At 33.8% G+C, this 23,926-nt stretch overlaps 1 protein-coding gene across 2 annotated transcripts in view; it reads left to right on the forward strand.

Moving 5' to 3' along the window:
• Nucleotides 1-1,324: 1,324 nt before the first annotated feature.
• LOC118182606 (lachesin-like) overlaps nt 1,325-23,926 on the forward strand; it is a 171,956-nt gene continuing 149,354 nt past the window's right edge. The window contains exon 1 of one of the 2 annotated variants that reach the window (XM_085815902.1): nt 1,325-2,174. In XM_085815902.1, the coding sequence (XP_085672028.1) occupies nt 2,111-2,174 (64 nt within the window). In that variant the 5' untranslated portion in view covers nt 1,325-2,110. The remainder of the gene's footprint in view (nt 2,175-23,926) is intronic. The other variant, XM_085815904.1, reaches the window with a different exon arrangement.

Consider the following 23,926-nt stretch of genomic DNA (forward strand, 5'->3'; position numbering starts at 1 on the left):
TGCTGTGTATTATATTTAAAGAAATCAAATAATGAAGAATATGCATAAGTGTCTGTATGTTTCTAGCATTGTGAAAAAATAACGATACCTAAAGCCATGAAATTTTGAATAACATAATCCTCCACCCGAACATGGGCACTTGGACAGCCGAATTTTGAATTTCTAATTTGTTTTATTATCTGTTTCATATTTTGTAAAACTTTAACAATTTTTTTTTAAATTAACAAACTCAATGATTTCAAAATAAGTCCCCCCCCCCAAAAAAAAAACCTCTTTTTATTTTTATTTCGAAACACTAGTTTATTAACTGTACGGAGAAGAAAACACTTTTATCTCCAGCGCACGATACTGTCTATCGGAAATTAAGATATGTTGTCTTTAAATATACTGTCATTTTGCTGTTGAATTGAATTTTATATCGTTTATGTGCAAAGAACGTGATATTTAACAAAGAAAGGTAAGACATGAAACCTTAAAAAAAACCCGCCTTTGGGTATAATATAAAATTTAGAAGCTTTCAAATTTTATTGATTTTAATAACATTTATTAAAGTTACTGATAACTCAATAAAACACGTTAGTTAAAAATTTAGTCTACCTCTTAACAAACTAAATAAACTAAAATAGAACTTATTCACTTTTAAATAATAGTTGTCACTTTGCATTAAGTACTTCAAATGGATTTCTATTAATGCATAGGCTTTATGCAGCTGGGACATCATTAGAAGAAAGAAAGAGAAAACTGATTGTCATCAAGAGCTTGCCTTTGTGGAGGGCTTTATATAACAATCTAGATCGTATTTACTTTACTAGCAATTCGCAGAACTGTAAGCTTATACCCATTTTTTCCTGCTGAGTATTTAATATGGAGGATAAATTCAGAGATGCTTTCTTCGAGTTTTATCCATAAGGATTCTGTTAGACAAAAATCATTTAAAAAATTCAACGGGAATAAAACTTTATAACTTTAAACAAAGTATTCAGCACTTTCTGAAGAAGGGCGAAGAATAGAACGTTTTCTTCGAAAAAACTCCAATGTTCCTCCAAAATAACGTCATTAGGTTCACGGAAACTATTTGACGAATGCAACCAATACAAAGCAAAATAATAATAAAACTCTACTGGTCAGCAAACTCGCGCGGAATTTCAAAGGGTTCGATAAAAAATATTCTCCTCGCTTACTTTTATTTTCTCCTTTCATTTCCACAACAGCCAAACGATCTTTCACATAAATCTTTCAGGGAGAATATTGGTGACGGCCCGACCAACGGCCATCTCCTCTGATTCCCTCCCCCTTTAAAGCGATGGCGGGTAATCAGATAGTTAACGCATGCGCTGTCGGTTTATCCCGTCACTTTTATGTAGTATCCGTATCACGGAGGCAGATACCCACTAACACTGATCAGCCCGTAAAGCTCTTTTCAGCTGTTCTGGTTGCTGAACAAAACTTGCGCGTGCTCATAGGATTATTAGCTGTCTTTCCGTGTTCCATAATTTAAGAATGACAACGAGATGAAGAACTATGGACTCATTGCGTGAGTGACTTTCGTTTACCACGTGGTTTGAAATGTAATGATGTTCTATATGCAAGTTCAGAAATGGGGAAGTTTTATAGAACTATTTGAAAGTGCTATAGAATTTTAAGGATTTAGTTTCAATTAATGAATGCAGTAAAAGAACGAGACAAAAATCAGCTGTGTGGGTGTAAAATTAGAATAAAGCTCCAGTAGAAATTTCTTTACATATTGCTCCAATTTGAGGAGAAAACAAAAACTGAAAGAAATTGCTTAAAGTCTGAAACGTGAAACTAGCAGATAATTTTTATTCGATAGATTATTTGTTATATATTATCATTCTTACAATCATTAAAGTAAGGATTTCTTAGAAACGTAAGAGGAAGAATTTTGTAGAAACGTATGAATCTCAGCAAGAGTAAAAAAACAAACTGCTAGCTGAAACCTGCTTCTCTACTTGAAAAAGAGTAATAACATATCATTATTGATACTATTTCACAAATTTATAAAATATTGATTTCTTTTGATTTGTTCTTATTTTTTGCTCCTAAAACTTTGAAATTATTCCTATCAAAACTGTTTTTGATCCTCAAGAAAATGAATATTTTGATCCAGTTTATTCTGTTCTTCTCAGTGTTGGTTTGCTCCTCTGCAGAAATTGGTATGTATTTTTCATTATTTTTGTTATAATTCCTTATATAAATTTCGTTAATGCAATTATCAGTGTAAATATTGTTTGAGGACTTTTGGAAAGAACTAATAACCACAACAATTTTTTTAAGACTAACAAATTGCTTTTTCATATTAACTTGAATTTGAATTAATTAATATTTTGAACCCCCTTAAATAAAGACCCCTTAAAGAAGAAAACTACTATTTTTTCATATTTACTTAAAATGCGCATTATAATTCACTAATATTTGGGATTTCATAAAGGAAGAGAAAATTATTATTTTACAATTTAGTTTTAAAATAAACCGAATGAATTCAAGCTCTTGAAGCATCTGATAAATTAAAGAAGTTATTGCTTAGATTTTTTTGATAATTTAAACAGACAGCTTTTCTAAAAGTTTAATTAAGTATTCGTAGAATTATTCAAGGTTTCTGAAATTCAAATTAGTTTTAAACCGGTTTAGAATGAAATTTATTCTTAGGAATATAATAAAGTTACCAGAACATTTGGCTCGCTTATATATATGGACGGGAAATTCCATTAATTGTTTTTAAAATGTGAATTAAAAAATGCATTCATCTTTCATTTTGAAGGTAATATATATATTCTTGTGTAGCGTTGATATATGGAATATTTAATTACATATCCATTTATTATTTATAAATATTTCACATAGCCCGTGACAGAAGTATTTTGAGACAGTTTCTCGGAAAAACTCTTAGAAATTAATTTGATCTTACCTATATCAAATGCAACAATTGTAACATGGAAATTTAAACTGCTTTAAAAGTATTAGCAAAATTCTTATTTAAATAATTTTGTTGATTTTAGGTTCTGGTTAGTAACAATACAATAAATTTAGCTCCTGGTCCGTAATAAAGTTTTAAAGCCTTGAATTATATTTTAAGCTTATAATGATAGTTGATCTAAACTAAAATTTTTTTATCATGCCTTTATGAACGATTACAAAAATTTAATCATTGAAATTTTAGACCGTAGAAGAATTCTGGTTGTCTTCTAATGACTTTTTAATGGCCTTTGTTCGAATTTCCGTTGTTTTCTTTTTTTGCTTCTATGAATTATTTTTTTATTTGTTCATTTTTTATCCCATTAATGTCTTGTTCGACATTCTTTAAAACCTGAAATTTTCTGCTACAATAAGTATCGCTCCAAAGACAAATTTCTACATTTTTCATTCCTGATTTAAGTTACAACTGATTAAAACTTCAGAACATATTTACCGTGTTTGTCTAGGTACGTTTTCGCTATTTCTTTATAATTATGCTCTTAATTATCGGAAAGTACAATTAAATTACTTCTTGTTAACTATTGAGCCATAAGTTGTCATTTGATATTTTGCTATAAATAGTATTCAAAGAAAATACGATTATATTATTGAATTCATATAGATTAAAATAAATACAGTAAATTTTGCTAATAAGTTACTTATGATGACTGTAAACTTATTTTGAATCATATTGCTCGAAAACATCATGAAAAAAATATGTTAATGATGATTTTTTATTTTAAAATGATCATTTTTGAATTTGAAGCAAAATGCTTGTCAATAAACATGACTGCCGTATGTGTGGGTGCTGTCATCGTGTCAATGGTTACTGACTGATCGAAACTAAATAATGTTTAAGAAAACGCTTCACCCTGGGTACTTTAACGCTAACATTTCATCTTGAAATAATGATACTCTACATATAAAGAAACATGATATGTGCACAACTACAGAAATTTTGATATAGTGATACAATAATACAAGAACGTGGTTTGAGAAACTGCAAACAAACTAGTCATAATAGTTACATCAAAAGCAAACTGCAGATGTTATAAATAAATAAATATATATATATATACAAACCTCCAACTAGCAAATATTCCCAAAATCAGTTTTGTTGTCTCTTATCAAAGAGTGCTCTCTAAATGGGAGTGCAATCGCCTTTTGCTTCGAGAGTGTGGACATTTAAAAGCTGTGCCGTCCAATGAGCTGTGCCCTCTAAAGCGGAGTGCCGAATAAACCTGTTAATAGAAGTTCTACCCTATACCAAACAGCTGAATATTATATATAATATTACATTAATATCGTGCTACGATTATAAATGATTTTTTCCTTTTAAATATAAACTTATTACTCTAAAACATTTGTACACTAACACTTTTGTATAAATTACATTTTAGAACGAATTTAAAATGTTTCTAGCCTACGCTATCTGTTTTGATATACCGTTGCTCTTAAATCCCTTTTTTATTATCTGATTTGGTTTCGCAAATCTTCTGTAACCACAAGTAGCATTTAAAAGAATTACTAATTACATCTTCTCGTATGTAGATGAATTTGAATATATTTCCTGCAAGTGCTTTTATTTATACTTAATTTATAAAAACTACGCTTTTTTAAAGCATAGTGATAACCTATTCTAGCTTTATAATGCATATAGAAACATCTTATGAGAAGTATCTTAGTCCCTATTGAAGAGACAGTTTAATTTCTTCTAAAAAATATGGAAATAATGTTGAAAAGCATATTTGATAAAATAAAATTATTCATTAAAGAAGCAAAAGCCATAATTATCCTTCTTGCAACAAAACTTTTGAGTAACATATATGATGCATAAAAATCCATTCCAGCATATTATATCCTTTCGGAAAAAGAAGAAAAAATTAGAAAGATAACACTAAATACAAAAAACATATATCGATAAATAAAACGATGATCGATAGTGAAGGGAAACGACTCGTGTAAAGAATCTCACATCGATTTGACACGCAAACAAAGACTTTGTCACCATCAAGAATGTCTTGTCGCAGGAGCTCACGTTATCTTTATTACATTCCTGCGTCATTTTGCTTGACAGGAATATCGCTCAACTGCTCGATCCCCTAAATTTATTTGATATTTTATTTTCACCCTTAGCCTTCACGTATGTACGCAGTAGTTTTCTCAAAGCCCTTTAAAACGAGGAGCAAAAAGACCTTAGTTTCTGAATCTTTTTTATATATATATTAGGTCCATTTCGCATATTTGTTGTTGAATGTATTATTCTTGCTCACGTAAAGTGAAATAAAAATAACCAAAATATTATTTTGAAGATTTTAGAGATTCCATCGAATTTGTCACAGGTAAGTATGGAAAAGTATCATATCAGTTCTTGTTGCAGACTGGTGCTTTATGCTTTATTTTTTCTTCCCAAAGTATGTCGGATAAGCAAGACTTTTTCTAAATACTTCGTAAATTCTGCGAACTAAGAATAAAGCACCTTATACTGAAAATTCATTCACTGCAACCTAACTAACATATATGACAGCCTTTGCTAAGCTTCTTTAGTTTAAACTGAGAAAATTTATAACAAGGACCACAGTGCTTTAATATATTAAATGCCATATTTGCTCACGTATATTCCTTCACTTATTTTATCGTTCAACGAGAGGAAATTATGCAAATAATTTTATTTCCATACAATAAGATCATAGTAAATGAAGCGTAACTACCGGTAATTAAACAATATAACTTATTTAAAATAAATCTGCATTCCAATAAGAATACATAACAATCTTAATATTACTATTTCTAATTATAATGTATTTATTTTTATTTTCCTGTTTCCTGACATTCGCACGCTCTTACTGTTGCCTAGTGTTATTCTTGAGACCTCAAATCATTTAATGCTATTGGAACTGTCTGTGTCGTCAGCTACAGTTTGTAGGTCGCCGTCATCGTCACCGCTGTCCTTGTCTTTATTACCGCTCATTCTGTCTCCCCACGCGCTTTAATCTTCAGAACCATCAACCACATTAGATATTGGCATAACATTCGTTTTGGTTTCGCATGTACAGTGTAAACTGAGATTGGCAGGGTTTCTTAAACTGTGCAACCTTCTTAAACTGTGTGTGTTTCTTAAACTGTGTGTGTTTCTTAAATTGTGTGGTTTCTTAAATTGTGCAAACTTCTTAAACTGATGCGGTTTCTTAAACTTTGTTAACAGTTTAAGAGACCTGCAGCAGGGGGTCGCCAAAAATTTTAGCAGTTTTGATATTTCTTAAACTTATTACAATAATTTTACAATTCCCAAATATTTTTACACAATGTATCTGAAAATAGAAAAGAAAAGACAATACAGACAAAGAAAAAAAAAACCGAAAACTTTCGACACATTCTTTTTATAATATAAACGTTCATTTTCCTTGTTTTGCACGTGACGCTGTCATTTCGTCTGTCACTTATTTAAAATTTTCACATTGTTCTATGTCTTAAAATTAGAAATTAAAGTTAATGACTTAAAACTGCAATAGTATATTACAGTACAAGTGAAAAAATTGATAGTTTCACTCTCGCATATGTCGGATTTGCGCAATATTTATGGGGCCCCATAAAATTTTTGAAAATATCATGGGGTCCTGGGGGTCGCGAAAAAGTCTCAGTCATAAAAAAGGGGTCCCGACTGAAAAGGTTTAAGAAACCATGCTGTAAGGAATGTTTTTCCTAGATTTGACTGGATTGAATCGCTGTTGTGAGTGATTCAGCGTACTTCTTTCACAAGGGTAAAACCTCTATTCATATTTCTTAGGTTGTAACGAAATCGCTAGAAATTTTTTTGTGTAAAATATGATTTAGCCATCTCGCAATTGTTTATCTGTTTTACTGAATGCCTATTCGTTAAAAAAAGTCGTCAGAGATGTGGACATAGATGGAATCCTTGGCTGTTAAGAAAGCTAAATGGAGGAAAAATTCATCTGATTTTTACAAACTTTGCCAAAGCGAATATCACAAAAGTAACGGCCGTGGTAGAAATCAAATTGTCCTATCTATACTATTGTCTTACGTTGATATAGCCCAGAGGTACTATATCACCATAAAACATGCTGTCAGTATGAACATCATAATTATCTTGTAGAGTCACTAGGTTTATTTCGGAAGCAGAAGAAATGAAAATTAGCAGCGCCTTCGTCGGGACCACGGACCTCTGGAATACGCGCCCAGAGTGCAGACCACTACACCACGAAGGCATTCCAAGAAGGCGTGAGAAATACCTTATATACTCTCCATTTTAAAGGGCGACTGGGGTTTTTAGGAGACCCAATCGCCAAATTCTGGGTGTGGAGAATCATCATCCACCACCCTTTCAGTTCGGGCACCACTGTAGACACATTAGGTAATTTGGAAGCAATTTGGAAGCACTGTAGACACATTAGGTAATTTTTGTGATGAAAAATGAGCAAACGCCTTCGCCGGGAATCGAACCGTGAACCTCTGGAATACGTGCCCGGCGTGCAGACCACCACACCACAAAGGCATGCCAAGAAGGTGGGAGAAATACCTTATAATCTAATCATTAAAAAATTAGTAATCTTTTAAATTTGTTTACCAAAATATCTCTTTTAAATTAGCTCTTATTTTTGCATACCAAAATATTCCTCCTTAATCCATTCATTTCTGTTTAATTCATTCATAATGTGACTTTTCTAGCCTAATATTATAAGTGTATAGATATAGAAATAAAATCAGTAGAAAGGATATCAAACTTCAAAATAATTTCTCGTTAAAGTAAAGATTTAGATTATTTCGAAATGCCATTACTTTATAATTACTGGGGGTGCAATTTATTTTTAATACATGTGAAACGAAAATTACACTATCCATTTAGTTGATTGAAATTTTTATTCCATTTTAATTCTAAAGGAATTAAGCTGTTTTAAAGCTTATTTTTATTCATCTCTGTACTCTTTAGAGAATGTATCTAAAATACTTCATTACTTGCTTAGTTTCTCGTTTAAGTGGTTATTAAAAATCTCACATAAACTTTTTAAATCATTCTTATTGCGAAATGAACAAATGAGATTCTACTACGAAATTTAAATTAACTAAGTATTGATTTTTCATTCAAATTAAATATTTAATTAAAGCGTTCTCCAATGTTGTTCGATCTTTGGAATTTTGCTGAAGATTTCAAGCATCAGACAAAATGTTAAAACTGCGAAGAATACATGTTCTATTAATATGAACGTTTAATATAAGATGAAGAAAGTAATAGCAAGAATATTTATATAATTATGTAATTCATATATGTAGTATACATGCTGATATGTTTTGAAGTATCCGTACTGAACTTTTTAAATGAATATTCCAGTCAAAATAGAAGATAATTTGAGGTTTCAAGATAAAGCAACAAATATAAAAACATGTAATAATAACAGTAAAATTACAGAAATTATGCGTATGTTGGAAATTCTTAAAGCAAATGAGAAGATTAAGATAAAATAACACGCCAAAGAAATATTAATTTAGAAGTCAAACAACAAAAATCTGTTTTCAGTCTTGTATTTGTAAATTTTCACAGGACTTGTTTCGATGGTTTTACCGAACCATCATCCTCAGCTACCAAAACGCAAATGAACCAAATAAGATATAGTGATTAGAGAAGAAACGAATGGCTGGACAGGAGTTAAGCTACTGGCGCCATCTATTGATAAAACGAGAACTAAAACATAATTTCCTTAAAGGCTGAAGGCAAAGATAGATTGGAATTAGTGTCGTTAACTAGAACAAAAAAAATTTGGATTGTGAAACGCCTATAGAAAATCTAATTCACCAATGGAAGATGTTTTTTGAATAATTGTGGCTGCAGAAAAATTGAAAGTGTAAGTTTCGGACCAATAATTCTGGGCAACATAAAACTTCTGTGTTTCCTTTTTTCTAACATATGCCTCATGTTCCTGAACGCGAAATTTTAAGGCTGTCTTAGATTGGTCAATGTAAATTATACGGCACTGGCAAGGAATCTTATAAATACACCAGGAATTCATATCCGGAATGGAGTTCTTGGGTATGGAACTCGGAATTTCAGTGACACGAGAATAAACGACCCGAAAGTTAAATTTCTATAAAATACCTGCAAATTTATAGCTAATTGATGTAAAGACAGGAATGGCAACGTAATTCTTATAATGTCCTAAAACAAGAGTGTGCCTTTTGCTGTGTTGAGATGATAATTTTTTGACTACTTGATTAATGGGTGAAAAGATCCTGTGTCCAATAGTCCTGAGAATATTTGCAAATATAACGCTGACTTTTGTTGTTTGAATTCTAAATTAATAAACGAAAAGATATTCTGCATTTGTATTCGGAAATGCACAGTATATCTTAGGAGTCTCGAGGTTAAATTAATGATAGTAATTCATGTTGAGATATTTCATTTTAGTATAACTATCTGTTAGAAGTTTAATTTGTATATTTCTTTATGTCTCGTTTGGTCGCGTAATCGCTCAGTCTACACATTTAAAAGGTGTTTATTCTACGTTACAGTTAACTGCTACACAGTCAAAGAGGCCATTTTTATTTTATCATATTTTAATTTACTTATTTAGCACTCGCAAGTTGTGAAGTACCATAAAGTTTTCACATGCTTACGTGTTTACACTTCCAGAGTTAGTTTAAGCTGCATGCTCTCAGTATGCACTTCGTATCATAACTTTAAGGTAGGTGAGTTAATTTACGTAGTTATAAAAAGATTTCAAGTGTTATAAAAGTTACTTGAAAAGCAGTGTTCCTCTAAAATAATACAGCATTAATGTAGACTCCTTCACCAGACCAAAGATGATCTTGAAACTAATTTCTGATGAATGCAGTGAAAGGTTTCGAACTAAAGGCAGTTCGTACACAGCAGGCAAATAGCAAATATGATTAGAATTCTAGTTCATATGCAGATCATGAGCATCAGTATCACCATCTACAGTAAATACAGAAACGGTAGGCTATGTGTTTTCCTGTGGCCGTTTCAGGGAGAAGCTCCAGTGTGCGTCAGTGGAATAAACGATATTGCTTTGATCAAATTTCTCACTTTAATAGGAATAGCAGTTATTATCATCCACTTTAATAGTATAGCTTGTATCTATATGCTTCAGATTACCTTCCTGAAAATAGATATTTGTACTGGAGACATCAAGCCACAGTCATGCAGATATATAGTTTATGTGTGCAGCGGGTTGGACAGATCGACGGAAACGATTCCACCAGACTTGTTACATGACCATACTATAGAGCAAGTAAGTGGGCCTACGGCAGCATCAAAAGTCTTAGCAGAAGAATTAGAGTCGGTTGCACAAAAATTATTGTTTGTGTCAGTACATTCCATTTGTCTTCGCCTGCAAAGAAGTATAAAATTTAAATGGCGTCTGTTGTAAACTGTCAAACTATGCAGCTGCAACGGTGATTTGAATGTCGGCCATTACAAAGGAGAGGCACAGCATTGCTGTTCCAATGGATCACCATTTTGCATATAAAATCACGATGATTATATCTGACTCACGGTAACAAACATCACATCTTTTGCGTTATGCAAAGCCATACCACAACATCACCTCTAGGTTTCCTACGCACGTGCGCGAACCCTGTGCACGCGCTGCAGGCACACTTAAGAGTCATTGCATTGACTGTGAAACTGTTATTTCATAGCTTCAAGGAGTGTTCGTGGCCATATTTTAACAGCACAATACGCATCCTCACATGGTACCCAACGCTCAGCAATATTTCATTATAACACACTACTCACCTAATTCCCCTGTTTTGTCCGGATATGACACCCATAAAACAGGCTTGATCAATGATTTCCAAACGAACGGACCAGAATTAACAACTCACGCAGTGTCGGATGAATTTTGAGAGCGTGTTACAATAGCTTGTACTGGCATATCTCAAAATGAGATTCAAACTCCTTTCTTTCTAAACGTAGGCTTAATGGTAGCAGTTATTATCATCTATTGTGGCTGCACAGAGTACTGACATCTTCAAACAAGATGAGCGGACTCCTGAAACTTATATTATTTATTCAGTTAATATGACTATGGCATTTATTGTTATTCATGTCATTAATGGTGTTGCAAATTGGATGGTCAACATTTTATGTCTGTATATGAGCAAAAATAACTAAATTGATTAGTAAATAAATAAATTCCTTTCGTTTAGATTTTGATGTATCTAGTTTTGATTTCTTTTATCCTTTCTTTTGGGTATTACATTGGTGTATCGAGTTGTAGCTAATGCGGGAGAGATAATTAAAATCTCTTTTACTGTTTGTGTTATCCATACATATATATTGTAGAGACATTAGGTTATTTTTAAAGAAAAGGTGATGAAAAAAGAGCAACGCCTTAGCCGGGAATCGAACCACGGACCACTGGAATAAGCGCCCAGCGTGCAGACCACTACACCACGAAGACATGCAAAAAAGGCGGGAGAAATACCATATAATACGTATAAAATATGTATAACAAATCATTGTTACTCTTATGTTTAATATTTATCATGTTTGTATCATTTATATACAGAGAGAGAGAAAGAGAGAGAGAGATAGATATATCTATATAATACAAAATAAGTTGAAATAAATAATACGTTTAAAATTTATCACATATTCCATTGGGGATAAACCACATTCAAAAAACAAAAACCAGAAGCACAGCGGCAAACTGCGTGAGAAATATATATATATGACGATACGGCAGGCATTTCTGTAGCAGAGTGGTAAGGCTGAATCCAATTGAAACGATACAATAATGATTTATCTTTTAATTACACATCTTTATCCCATTCGAACTGCAGATTTCAGATTAACTTCTCCAAGTACATATTCCATAATGATTTAAACTAAGTACGATGAAATTTATGCTTTCTGCGTCATAACTTTCTAACAAAGGAAAGATGGCATAAGCAGCAGCGAGGTGCGTAGCGCAAGCGGAGAGGAAGCTTCTTCTGCGTCGCAAAATGGCGAGAGCTCGTTATTTATGGAAGTGGCTACGTAACAGACTTGAGAATTCTGGAAGGTACTGGTCAAGGGGGAAGATCCTAAATTACGGAAAGTTACTTAGAGGTTGCGTGTTTGCATAGAGCAAAGCCATCGTATTATATATATAAAGCAATCTACATTTTTCGCTGCATCGTCATCACGGATTTGGTGCAACGACGCAGTGAAATGCAGCTCATGGCGATGCAGCGAAAGATGTAAATGTAAAAAAAAAAATCGATTCTTTCTGAGTTAAGCAAAGTACAATTCACACAAATGAATTAATACATAGAAAACATTTTAATGCGAAAAACGAACTAAATTGTATATACAGTACAAAAAAATCGGACGTCCATCATCCGGAATGATCTATAATCCGGACCTCAAAACCACCAACAACGTATTTTTCTCGTAGGCTTTACACATGCGCGTTTGATACAACCTTCCGCGCATAATAAAACATCTGGAGAGTCCCTATTCTTAATTTCACTTCGACACCTAATAAAATACCTTGTTATTTAGCATAAATTCGTACGATCAGTAATTTGGCTCCGTTGCTGCGTATCTGCTTGGCACCCATCTGAAACCGAAACATTCCACATAGATGCATCGTTGATCTGACACCAACCTGGCGAATCATTATTTATTATACCTTTCTTTCATCACCACATGTTTATCAAAACGTGACAACTTGAGTAATGACTCATGTAGCGATGCCTAAATATTTTTTATGTTAGTAATTGAATAATAAAGGAGTATGGTAACATTTTATGTTGACATTAAGTTTGGCGATGATTACAGAATTAAGTTAAATGCGCTACAAAAAGTGTTGACGAAGAAAAATTTACCAAAAATTTCTTTCCATATGCTAAAAATAGATTTTGTTGATGATACTCATAGACCCAAAGATTACATTTAGGGCTATTTGAATTAAGAATAACCGATTTGTTATTCACATAAACCCAGAACCAGCGGCAGACTCGTATGGCCGCACCGAGTCGCAGAATTTAGGACCCACAGAGACTGCATCAGGTGGAAAGATATCTATCGCCGGCTTCAGAATACGTGAAAATTTATTTATTCAGAACTCTGATAAGCCTTAAGCATGTGCAGGAAATAGACATAAGTATAATAAATAACTAAACTAATACATTTCAGGCTTAACTGTTTGAGTGCGCGATAGAAGCAAGATAAAATTTAACGGAGCAACCTGTCGTTAATCGCCAAGCTCATGATGCATAGCCAAATATGCATAGTGAAGGACAGCTAAATTTGATGATGATAGCCGCTAATTTTAAAGTTTCCGGATATCGCAAAACAAAGGTGAAATTTTTCAATGAACGGATTTTGTAAAGAAATGTGAAGAAGCGGTAATAAATGAAGATGATGTAAAAGAAGTTTCTCAATGTAATGACAATGCTTCTCAATCATCAATCAATTAATGAATGCCGAAATCTGTAGTATGCTTCTAGATGTAGAATATACCGCTGCCGATAGTGAAGAAAGTGACAGAGAAGTTACTGAAAATGAGAAAATTTCGTTTGACAAGTTAGTCGGAATGCTCGAGACAGCAGGTACAGGACTTCCAACAGTGTAACTGAACAACAAATTATGTCTGTCTGCAGAATTAAAGAGAAAGTATTAGCACAAAAAACTGAGCAACTTAAACAGCTTACATTGAAAGAAATGTTTAATAAGGTAAACAAATAAATATTAAGCTTTTTTTTTGTAAATTCTAATACCCTTTAGATCATAAATACTTCATTTTTTCATAAATCGCGATTTCATATTTTTAATTTTATAATTTCTACATGCCATCGTACTAGATTTAAACTTATGATATAATATCCAGAAAAATACCAAATTCGTAATCGTCGAAGTCCCGATGAGCCCAGATTTCGGACTTTATACTGTATTAGTAGCATAATCGCGACAGGCCTCTAACGAAAAAAACCTTTAGTTAAAGTTTTAAAAACTGAGTTAACATAGAAAAAAATTAAAACTGGTAAAATATGCAAAAGTAAAAAGTGTGTATTTGATTATGGCAAAGCACACTAGGGCTATCTGCCTAAGGGGAGGGATGCCTTCGTGGAGGACTTTCTAAGGGAAACTGGCTCGTATACACGTTACACATGGGGAAAACCACGAAAACGCCCATGCAGCCAGCCCGTTCGCGGGATTCGAACCTCGGACCAAACTACCAGTGTTCAGCAACTTTACCGCTCGGCCGCTGGTGGGCCTGCAAAAGTAAAAATAAAATGAAATAAAATAAAATATATATATAGAAAAACTGGAGAGAAAAAAGTCCATTAAAATGCAAGCTAAAACCGAAGGTAAAATATAGTTATGAAAACGTATCAGAAGACCAAAATTCGTTATGAGAAAAATATTAATTACGAATTTTAATAGCACAAGGGAAAATAATTTCATCTTGTTTGGATTCTCTCTTTCCTGTTTTCGCTCTAAAGGTATAAATCTTCGATTTCAGTAAAGAATCGAATAAGCAAACTTGTGGAAAACGCTGTGGTATGAAATATATGGAAATGATAATGGGAGAATTAAAGAGTAGAGAATAAATCAAATTTTAAAATTGAATGTACATTTTGAGACTTCCCGATAAGATTAAACAAACATTTAACTAAATTAAATAATAAACGAATAATATTATTCTAAACGCTCAAAAGATTAAACGAAAATGGATCAATGGTTCGAACTTAGCACAGCGGCTCACCAGCGGCCGAGCTGCGAAACCTGCTGAACACTGGTAGTTCGTTCCGGAGTTGGAGTCCCGGCGAACGGGCTGGCTGCATGTACGCTTTGTGGTTTTTTCCATGTGTAACGAGCATATTAGCCAGTTTTCAAAAGACCTCCGCGGGCATCCATCCATTTCCGTGTAGTGCCTAGAGGCACAGCACGTAATAAATAAAATAATAATAAACTTTGAGCAACAGTCAGCAGTTGAGTTAACAAAACAAATTAACCCATGAAATTAATCAAAAACTTCACTGTAGGCAATGTTTCTGGTGAAAACATTGTTGAACATGATAAAATGTTAATGGGCATATGATACACATTTAACGCTATTAATGAACGTATCATACACATACAACACTAACAGATATAATAAATTCACTTAAAGCTAAACTTTGGAGAAAAAAACTCTACTCTGCCTTAACTAAAACGTACTTTGCTGAAGAAGGAACATTCACCTTTTCCCACAGATATGGAAAAATTCGTCTATGTTCTTAAGCTGAGATAGGAAAGGAGGGAAAATGAGAAACGCTTTAATCTTGATCAGCTGACTGCCTTCACGACACACTTTCGCAGTTTCCAATATAAGATAATTGTATAAGGATTTTGTGTTTTCCGGCTGCGCTGCTACGAGCGTGCTTAGTCAATTCGTGTCTACCTTTAGGCCAAAAATGAGTTCTTTCTGATATACCAGACGTATTGTAGTATTTGCATCTAACTCAATACATACACAGTGCAAAAGGCCAGTCTTTGCGTTAAGGTATCTGCCTACGTTAAAAAAACGATTTCGGCGAAAAAATTTGATTTTTTTTATTGCCCAGTTTGAAAGGTCAGTTTTGTAGGATTCAGAAAATGATTCATTTTTACGTTTGTGATAATTAGAAGAGAAGGTATAGCCAATTAACTGCACTAGAAGTGAAAGCAGAAAGACCGGAAGTGCCATTTAAAAGGCTCAACTTAAAGGTAAACAATGTTGTTATCCGTGTTTTTTTTTACCTGTTTGTGTGTAAAATTGTGCTAAAACATTTCATTTTAATTCTGGGTAAATTTTTTTTTTGTTTCTGGCAATAATTATTTGCCTTAATTTTTTGAACTGGGACTGGCAACATTGCGGTTTTTTTAACTAGGTTTGGCAACATTGCGATTAGGTATAAAGACTATGTTGTTGAGTGCATATATAGCCGTTTTAATTTTTAATTCAGGGTATCTTGGATTACTTCCTGTGTTTGAACATTTAGGCATATCAATTGAACAAGAAATGATTAAAAATTACTTTGGAATTGATAACGAAAGAATAAAGAACTCGAAAATTTATTCGTCGCTCATTTCGAAAATAGCCAGAAAAAAATTAAAATCAAATAGGAAATCAAAATTACTTGAGTATAAAGATATGGAGGGTGTGATGTACAAATGTGGAGAATTTTAAGTGTGTAAATACAACAGAACAGTTTTTCTGTTAATGTGAAATCTTTAAATGCGTTTTTTGAAAAACTAATTTTTCTAGTGTTTTTACATACAAGAAATGTAATTACTCAAAATGTTCTAAAGGTATCTATTAAATTTCACTAAAATGTTTTCTATATTATTTATTAGGTTTTAACCTACAATCTAAGTTATATTTATTAATTTGATTGTTTTATAAGTATTTCTATATAAAACGATAAGAAATATTTTACAAAAAATTGTGTTTTTTCATGTAATTACACATATTTTAGTAAATTTTAGAAATATCATAAACATTTTAGTTCATAACACAGATAAGTGTTGTAGTAGTATACAGTATAAATAAAATTGAAATATATGCTGTGAGAAAAAATATACGACATTTAACGTAAACGTTAAATTCTCCTAAAAATTTGCATAAAATTGCATATATTTCAAAAATTTATTAAAATATTCCCAAAAATTTACCTATTTTCATGATTTGATATCATATTTTGACTAAATAAATACATATTTCATCAGAATTCTATGTTTTTAAAAAAAAGTGCTCCGAACGTAGGCAGATACCTTAATAGTCTCTGTGAAGCATTTAAGTTTAATTCTTATTCAGTTAAGTTAGTTGTTAAGTGAATATTTCTTATTTTTTACGTTTTAGACCAAAAGTGTGGGTCTCTGTATCCCGAAGGTCGGGAGCACCTGTAACGCTGTGTGAAATAAAGGTTAAAGTTAACTCTTCTTAATATGTTTGTCTATTCGCCGTACACACGAACATAGCTTGAGTAAACTCCCTGTTCCCACTCAGAATTCCTTTTGATGTTTCCCAAATCAATTATAAGGAACAATAGTCCTGTAATGACGCCCGAACTAAAAAAGAAAATTAAAAACGGTGGTGGATGATGATTCTTCACCGCCAGGATTTGGCGATTGGGTCCCCTAATCCTCAGCCGCCCTTTAAAAGAGGCAGTATATAAGGTATTTTCCCCGCCTTCTTAGCATGCCTTCGTAGTGTAGTGATCAGCACGCTCGACGCGTATTTGAGAGGTCCGTGGTTCGAGTCCCGGCGAGAGCATAGCTCATTTTTCATACATCCTGTTTTCAAAAAATACCTAATGTCTCTACAACTGTTTTTCGGAAGAAGATATACAGACCACTTAGTATATTTCCGAAAACGATGCTAAGAATTTTGCTCCTGGAGAAACGAAAGTGCTGCTATATCTCTTAAAATGCGTCAAAATTGTTCAACTGAGGTAAACTACGATGGTATGTTGGGGAGTTAGGTTTTTATGATTGTTTTTGAGGATGATGTGAAAGGTCACTTATGTGATAGTAAATATGCTTTGTGAATTTTCCAAGTCGTTCTAATTACTTTTTAGAAAAGCTTATGCGCTTAAATTTTATGTTAACAAATCATTAAATTTAGGAACAAAAATATTAAGGATTACGTGAGTACGTAAACACAGATAACAAGTATAACGAATAACGCACATTACCACAAATTAAAATAATTCAATAATTCTGTGGGAAATAAAAAAGTAGTATTAAAATGTGTAGTTTACTTGAATTAAATTTGTTAAATTGTATGCTAGATTAGATGCTGATAGGTATCTTCGAGGCTAAAGTCCTCAGTAATCATTGGTAGCAACATATTTCTTGTTTGACGTCGTGTCTCGGGATTTCTAAAACCGGTAGCAGATCCTCTCTAATCCCTTCATTAAAATATGGCCTCAGTTTAGCAATTATAATAGGGCTTAACAAATCGCTTCGTCTTTATGCAAACGAAATTAAGTGCGTCAGTTTTCCTTAAATAGATGATTAAATTCAAGCCCTGTTGGAGAGATAAATTACGCGTACATCCATTTATTAGTCTCGTTTCATTACACCGATGAGTCACTAAAGATGTGCAAATAAAGAGAGTATTTATTATAAGTGAAAAAATATCTAACGTGTTATTTAAATATGATAAGGCCATGGGATGGTTTAAGCTTCGTTGCTATTATTATTTTTAGACAGGTTCATGATAAAGAGAGGATGTCGGCATTTAACCCTTTTCAAAGAGGTTTTAATTTTGCAGTTTGTGTAAACAAGTTGATGTCTGTTTGGAAATTAAATGCTCACATTACCGTGAATTTATTGTATTTCAGGCATGCATTGTTATAAAACTGCTTTAGTGGAAAACAACTGAAGAAAATATAGTGCAAAATCTTTTACTATGACAGTCTGTAAATGTACTGGATACTGTTTATTTCGATTGTTGTTGGATACTTAAATTTTGCATTTTCAAAGACATTTGGTTTTTTAGTTTTCATTAAAGGAAATTTTATACTTATACAACAATTCCGCTTACCAAGGAATCATTTACAGGTATAAACGCAATGAAAATTTTTTGTTTAACTGACAGCAGAAATATAGTAAGTATTGCTCAATTACTGCAATAATTAGGTAATCTTAAACAATATAACAATAATTTTACTATGTTTATTTTAGAAAATTTCGTTTGGAAAAATATATTTAGAAATTTATACAGTGTTTAAGAGAGCAAGAGAAACTCTTTCAAGACGGGAAAAAAGAAACGGTAAGAAAGTAGTGAAAAAACATCACTTATAATTTTGTTTTTACATTTACATTCATGTTTACATGTACGATCATGTGTACATGTTGTTTTCATTTTTAAAGCAGCCAGAAATTAACGACAACTGATGTTCGGAAATCAATGCTAATGAGACTCTAGCCAAAGGAAAAAAAAACTCTCTTTCTCTCTCTCCTATGTATACAAGAAGGTTTAAATTTTGATTTTATTTCTGTTTTTGACATATTACTGTGCTTTTCTCTGTATATATTTAAACAAAAACACTGGTGAAATAAATTAAGAGAATTTTCATATTTGATCTACGATCTCCAGAACTACTGGACAGATTTTAATAAAATTTGGTGTGAACATAGGTTGTTATAATACAAACAAAATAAAAATTCAACAGTTATAATAGACACACATGTTTGAGTGTAACCCTCATGGGAGTCTGAAGGTCTGAAACAGCGGTTGCAGAAAACACAAAGAAAATGGGTTAATAGGGGGTATGGTCACCTCTTACAGCCATGCAGATCTCGCAGCGTGATGTCATATTAGAAATAAGGCAGTTTATCAGTGCCTGTGGAAATTGGTCCCACTCATTCAGCAACGCTGTTTTCAGTTCCTGGATGGTTCTCAGAGGGAGGTTGAGTGTTGGAATTGCCCTCCCCAGAGCATTCCAGACATGGTGTATAGAGACATGGCTGGAGGTCTGGAGACCTGGCTGGCCAATCCATCCGCCGAATATCCTCTCGAGAAATTCGTAGACCAGAAAATCTCTATGTGGCCTCGCGTTATCGTCGTGTAAGATGAACTCGGAGCCTACTGAACCCCCGAAAAGGCGAACATCCGGCTCCATTACCTCATCCCTATACCTCACACCAGTCACAGAGCCTCTGTCAAAGACGTGGAGAGGTATGCAGCCATTCAACATGATAACTCCCCAGTCCATTATACCGCCACCGCCATAACTGTTGATTTCGCGGACATTGCAGAGTAGGTAGCGGCTCCCTGGTTCTCTTCATATGAAAGTACGGCGAGAATCGGTATTTAGGCTAAAACGGGACTTGTTGGTAAACAGAACGGTCGCCCATTGCTCCGTACTCCAATCATTATGCTGCCCGCATCTTGCTAATCCTGTCCGTAGACGTGAGCGGGAAGTAAACAGCAGGTCTTCTGGCAAACAACTCTCTCTCATTCAATCTTTTGCAAACAGTCATCCTTGGTACACGGGTTCCTGTGGCTGTAGCCTTTCTGTTACGCCTCGCTAAAATGGACAAATAGCGATCTTCTCTGGCCGTCGTGGGTCTTGGACGACCTTGCCTAGGCTTTCTCTCGATGGATCCAATATCTTGGAACTGTTTCCATAGGTTACACATATCTGGACTTGCGATTGACCTGCCTCTAGCCTCCCCACAATTCGCCGTCTCATTCCATCATCTAAACGTCGGTGGTTACTCATTTTTACTCTTCTGATGTGAATTTAACTGATTGCTGCAAGATAACACCCAAACATTCGCCGAGGTGTGCCAGCAAACGCAATTCGTTTCACCCTCCACGCACTTACAAAGCATGTTTTTCTGCTGGCTCTGCCTAAACACACGTGTACGCTTACGTATTTGCTGTACAAGATTTGCATTTTTATCTAGAAGCAGTGGTTTTTCCTTCAGTTCAGTTCTTTTCATGAAATTCGATAAAATAAGCAAATTCTCTTAATTTATTTCACCAGTGTATATATGAGCAGAAATTAATGAGTGCTGGGAGTTCGACTATTTTTTTCCTAACTAATAACTTCTAGAAAAGTTAATATTGCTAGATGTGGTCTAGAAAAGTTAATATTGCTGTTTTACTATTTAAAACTTTTTTAGTCATCCTGCAATCAATATATATTGTTCATTAAAAATGTATATATACAAAGAATTTTTTTTTCAAAATTTTTAATAGCCACTCATTTGGAATACGTTTAAATTTAAATCAATCGCTAAGTACCAAATTATTTCAGCTAAAAATCATATTTTGGGATTTTATTATTATTGAAATATACAGGGTGATTATAATTAAAGTTTAAGTTTCAAAACGCTATAAAAAAAGAACCACTGATGGAAATGATGTGAAATTTGAAAGGAATGTTATTGAAGAAGGCGGAAAGCGTATGGCAGAAGAAAAAATTTAGTTTCAAAAGTTAGCAACAGATGGCGCTGTAAGCGGGAGAATCACGACGAGAAACGAGAAATGATTCGTAAAACAACGGGTTAAGGTGGAAGTTACACATTAAAACGCATTGACAAATTAGAATTGTTGAATAATTTTATTTGCATGACTGTACATATCACATCGAAAGGGACAAATCGGTTTCAAGAGTTTTGCGGCGACATACCGCATAAGAACCATTCATCAAAGCAGTTCGGAATGTGTTGCGAAATGCGTGCCTTTAATTCCGCTAAATTTGCAGTTGGAGCACGGAACACAACATCCTTCAGATATCCCCTCAGCCAGAAATCACACGGAGTAAGATCAGGCGATCGGGACGGCCAGGCTGTAGGGAAATGACGGCTGATAATTCGAGCATTTCCGAAATGGCGCCTCAGCAGCTGCTTCACGGGATGTGCAATGTGCGGAGGAGCGCCATCTTGCATAAAATGATTTCATCCACACGTCTACGCTGTTGCAGAGCTGGAATCACGTGGTTGCGCAAAATCGATGCATACCTCTGACCAGTGACGGTTGCGATAACAGGACCGGAAGCACCCGTCTGCTCGAAAAAATATGGTTGTAGGATGAATGATGCCGTAAAGCCACACCATACCGTGACCTTTTCAGGATGAAGTGGTACGGGGTGCGTTGCCAGTGGATTTTCTGTTGCCCATATTCGACAATTCTGGGTATTCACGTATCCTATCAGATGGAAATGGGCTTCATCTGTCCACACAATTTTCCACGGCCATTCATTATCCACTTCCATGCGAGCCAGGAATTCTAACGCAAAAGTCTCCCTAGCTGTCAAGTCAGACGGAAGCAACTCCTGCACATGGCCAATTTTGTACGGATAGCATTGCAGGATGTTTCGTACAATCTTCAGCACCGCGCTCGTAGGCCTGTCCAATGTTCAGGCAATTTCTCGTGCACTGCACGGTTGCACACCACCGGCCGACCCCTCTTGTAATGCTGTGGCCACTTCTTCAACTACCGTCGAATGCACTCGTTTTCTCCCTCTACCAGATTGCACATCAAACGAACCTGTCGTTTCGAATTTTTGCATCATTTTCTTTAGACCTACGACACTCATTGGACCAACGCCTTCTTTTATACCCTTCAGTGTCCTGAATTTTTGCAGAGCTACTCTTGCACAATCATCATTCTTGTAATACAGCTTTACCAGCAGACGCGATCCTGCAGTGAAACACCCATGGCGAACGTCTGAGACGCGAAATGAGGAACAGCCTAGTACCTGGCGGCTTTATAACACTGAAATTTAACTAAAATTTTAATTTACGTCTTCTTCCGCTTGCAGTGCCATCTGTTGCTAACTTTTGAAACTAAATTTTTTCTTCTGCTATACGCTTTCCGCCTTCTTCAATAACATTCCTTTCAAATTTGACGTCATTTCCATGAGTGGTTCTTTTTTTATAGCGTTTTGAAACTTAAACTTTAATTATAATCACCCTGTACATTTATTAATTCCTTCCATACAGCGATAAAGTAATAAAAATATATGACCAACGATAGAAAATAGTCGCAAGAATTTTTACGGCTTTTGGTAGCAGAAAGTAACTCTGAAACAGTGTTTCAGTTTTGTTAGAACTTTTCTAGGAAATGTATATGTTCGGTAAATTACAACGCACTTAGAAAGGCTTTAAGAAAATTCCTACACAAGACTAAAATTTTAGCGCCGAATATGGGATGTTTTTAAACAACTAGAAATTAAATTAATACTAATACGTAAATATGGAATAAATCTTAATTTTAATATTTACCGCGGTCCCGTTCTAAAGGAATATCGCGTTTAATTCCAAAACTAGCTGCTATTTCATCCGTTATTTTCTGCTTCGTCACCTTTAATTACTGAACCATTTGCCGCTTGAATGTACCGCTTGATATTCCCCAAAAGTTCACCAAAACTCTTAACTGCTAAGTGTAATAGATATAAAGGGTATATTTTTACGCAGTACTAATTAATTCTTTAAGCAAATTATAAAAGTACGGAAACCTCTAAAATATTCTAGAAAAACATATAGGGCTTAGAATGTTTTGCGGCATGGTATATTGAAATTATTGTACTATAATTTCTAAGGTCTTATAATCCTTAGTTTCCTGTCAATGTGTTTAAGATTTTCAAAATATTTGCAATCGAACACTTTTAATTCCCTGATTCGTATCATATGTATTTACAAGAATGCAATTCAGAAAACAGACACTCTAAAGTAATATTTTGAGATTTTTTGCTCACAGACATCGATATTCTAAATTGTTCTTATGTTCTTTCTTTTTTCAGTATGTGGTTAATATTTCGCAAGTTTTGCATAAATTTTCTGGTGATTTTTATTTGTTTATTGGCTCTTAAAATGATAAATATTTATTTTCATCTCAGTAGCAATTAAAAAGCCATCTTCATGGGTTTCGCCAAGTGCTCAATATGCTATAATGAGTTTGGATGCGTTATATCCTGATGAAAAGATGTCGAAATGTAAAAGACCGAGACATCTCAAATTTTGCAATTAGTAAGAAATGATCCATACAGATAGTTGTATTAGAGATAAAAAATTAAACAACATGCAACTGGAATAAAGGTTTGAAGAATATCGAAGCAAAACGATCGGAAAATTTTACTAATTTATTGTAAGATGAGGAGACTAGAAGTATTATTATGGAGGATTTTGATGCTAGATCTTCTCACAGTATGAAACAAGCAGACAACAATATAACAGAATTTGCTGTCTGATTCAGCTCTTCTAAAAGTATATCTACACTTAGCAAACATTAAGAAGACTAATGGATATTTTTTCCTGTAAATAGTTTAGTGCACAGAGATATGGAAGCAAACCTTTAACGAACAATAATAATGAGTTGAGAGTTCAAAACTGATTTAATATAGTTAAATTAAGAAAAAAGTTATTTACTATTAAGTTTGTTTTACCTTAAACATGTAACATGCAGAGTAGATGTGTTTTAATTTCTGACCACCTTATCCTATATCC

This window comes from Stegodyphus dumicola, chromosome 4 (genome assembly GCF_044657685.1).
Source record: "Stegodyphus dumicola isolate Sdum_Otavi_A_Nest chromosome 4, ASM4465768v1".
Taxonomy (NCBI): Eukaryota; Metazoa; Arthropoda; class Arachnida; order Araneae; family Eresidae; genus Stegodyphus; species Stegodyphus dumicola.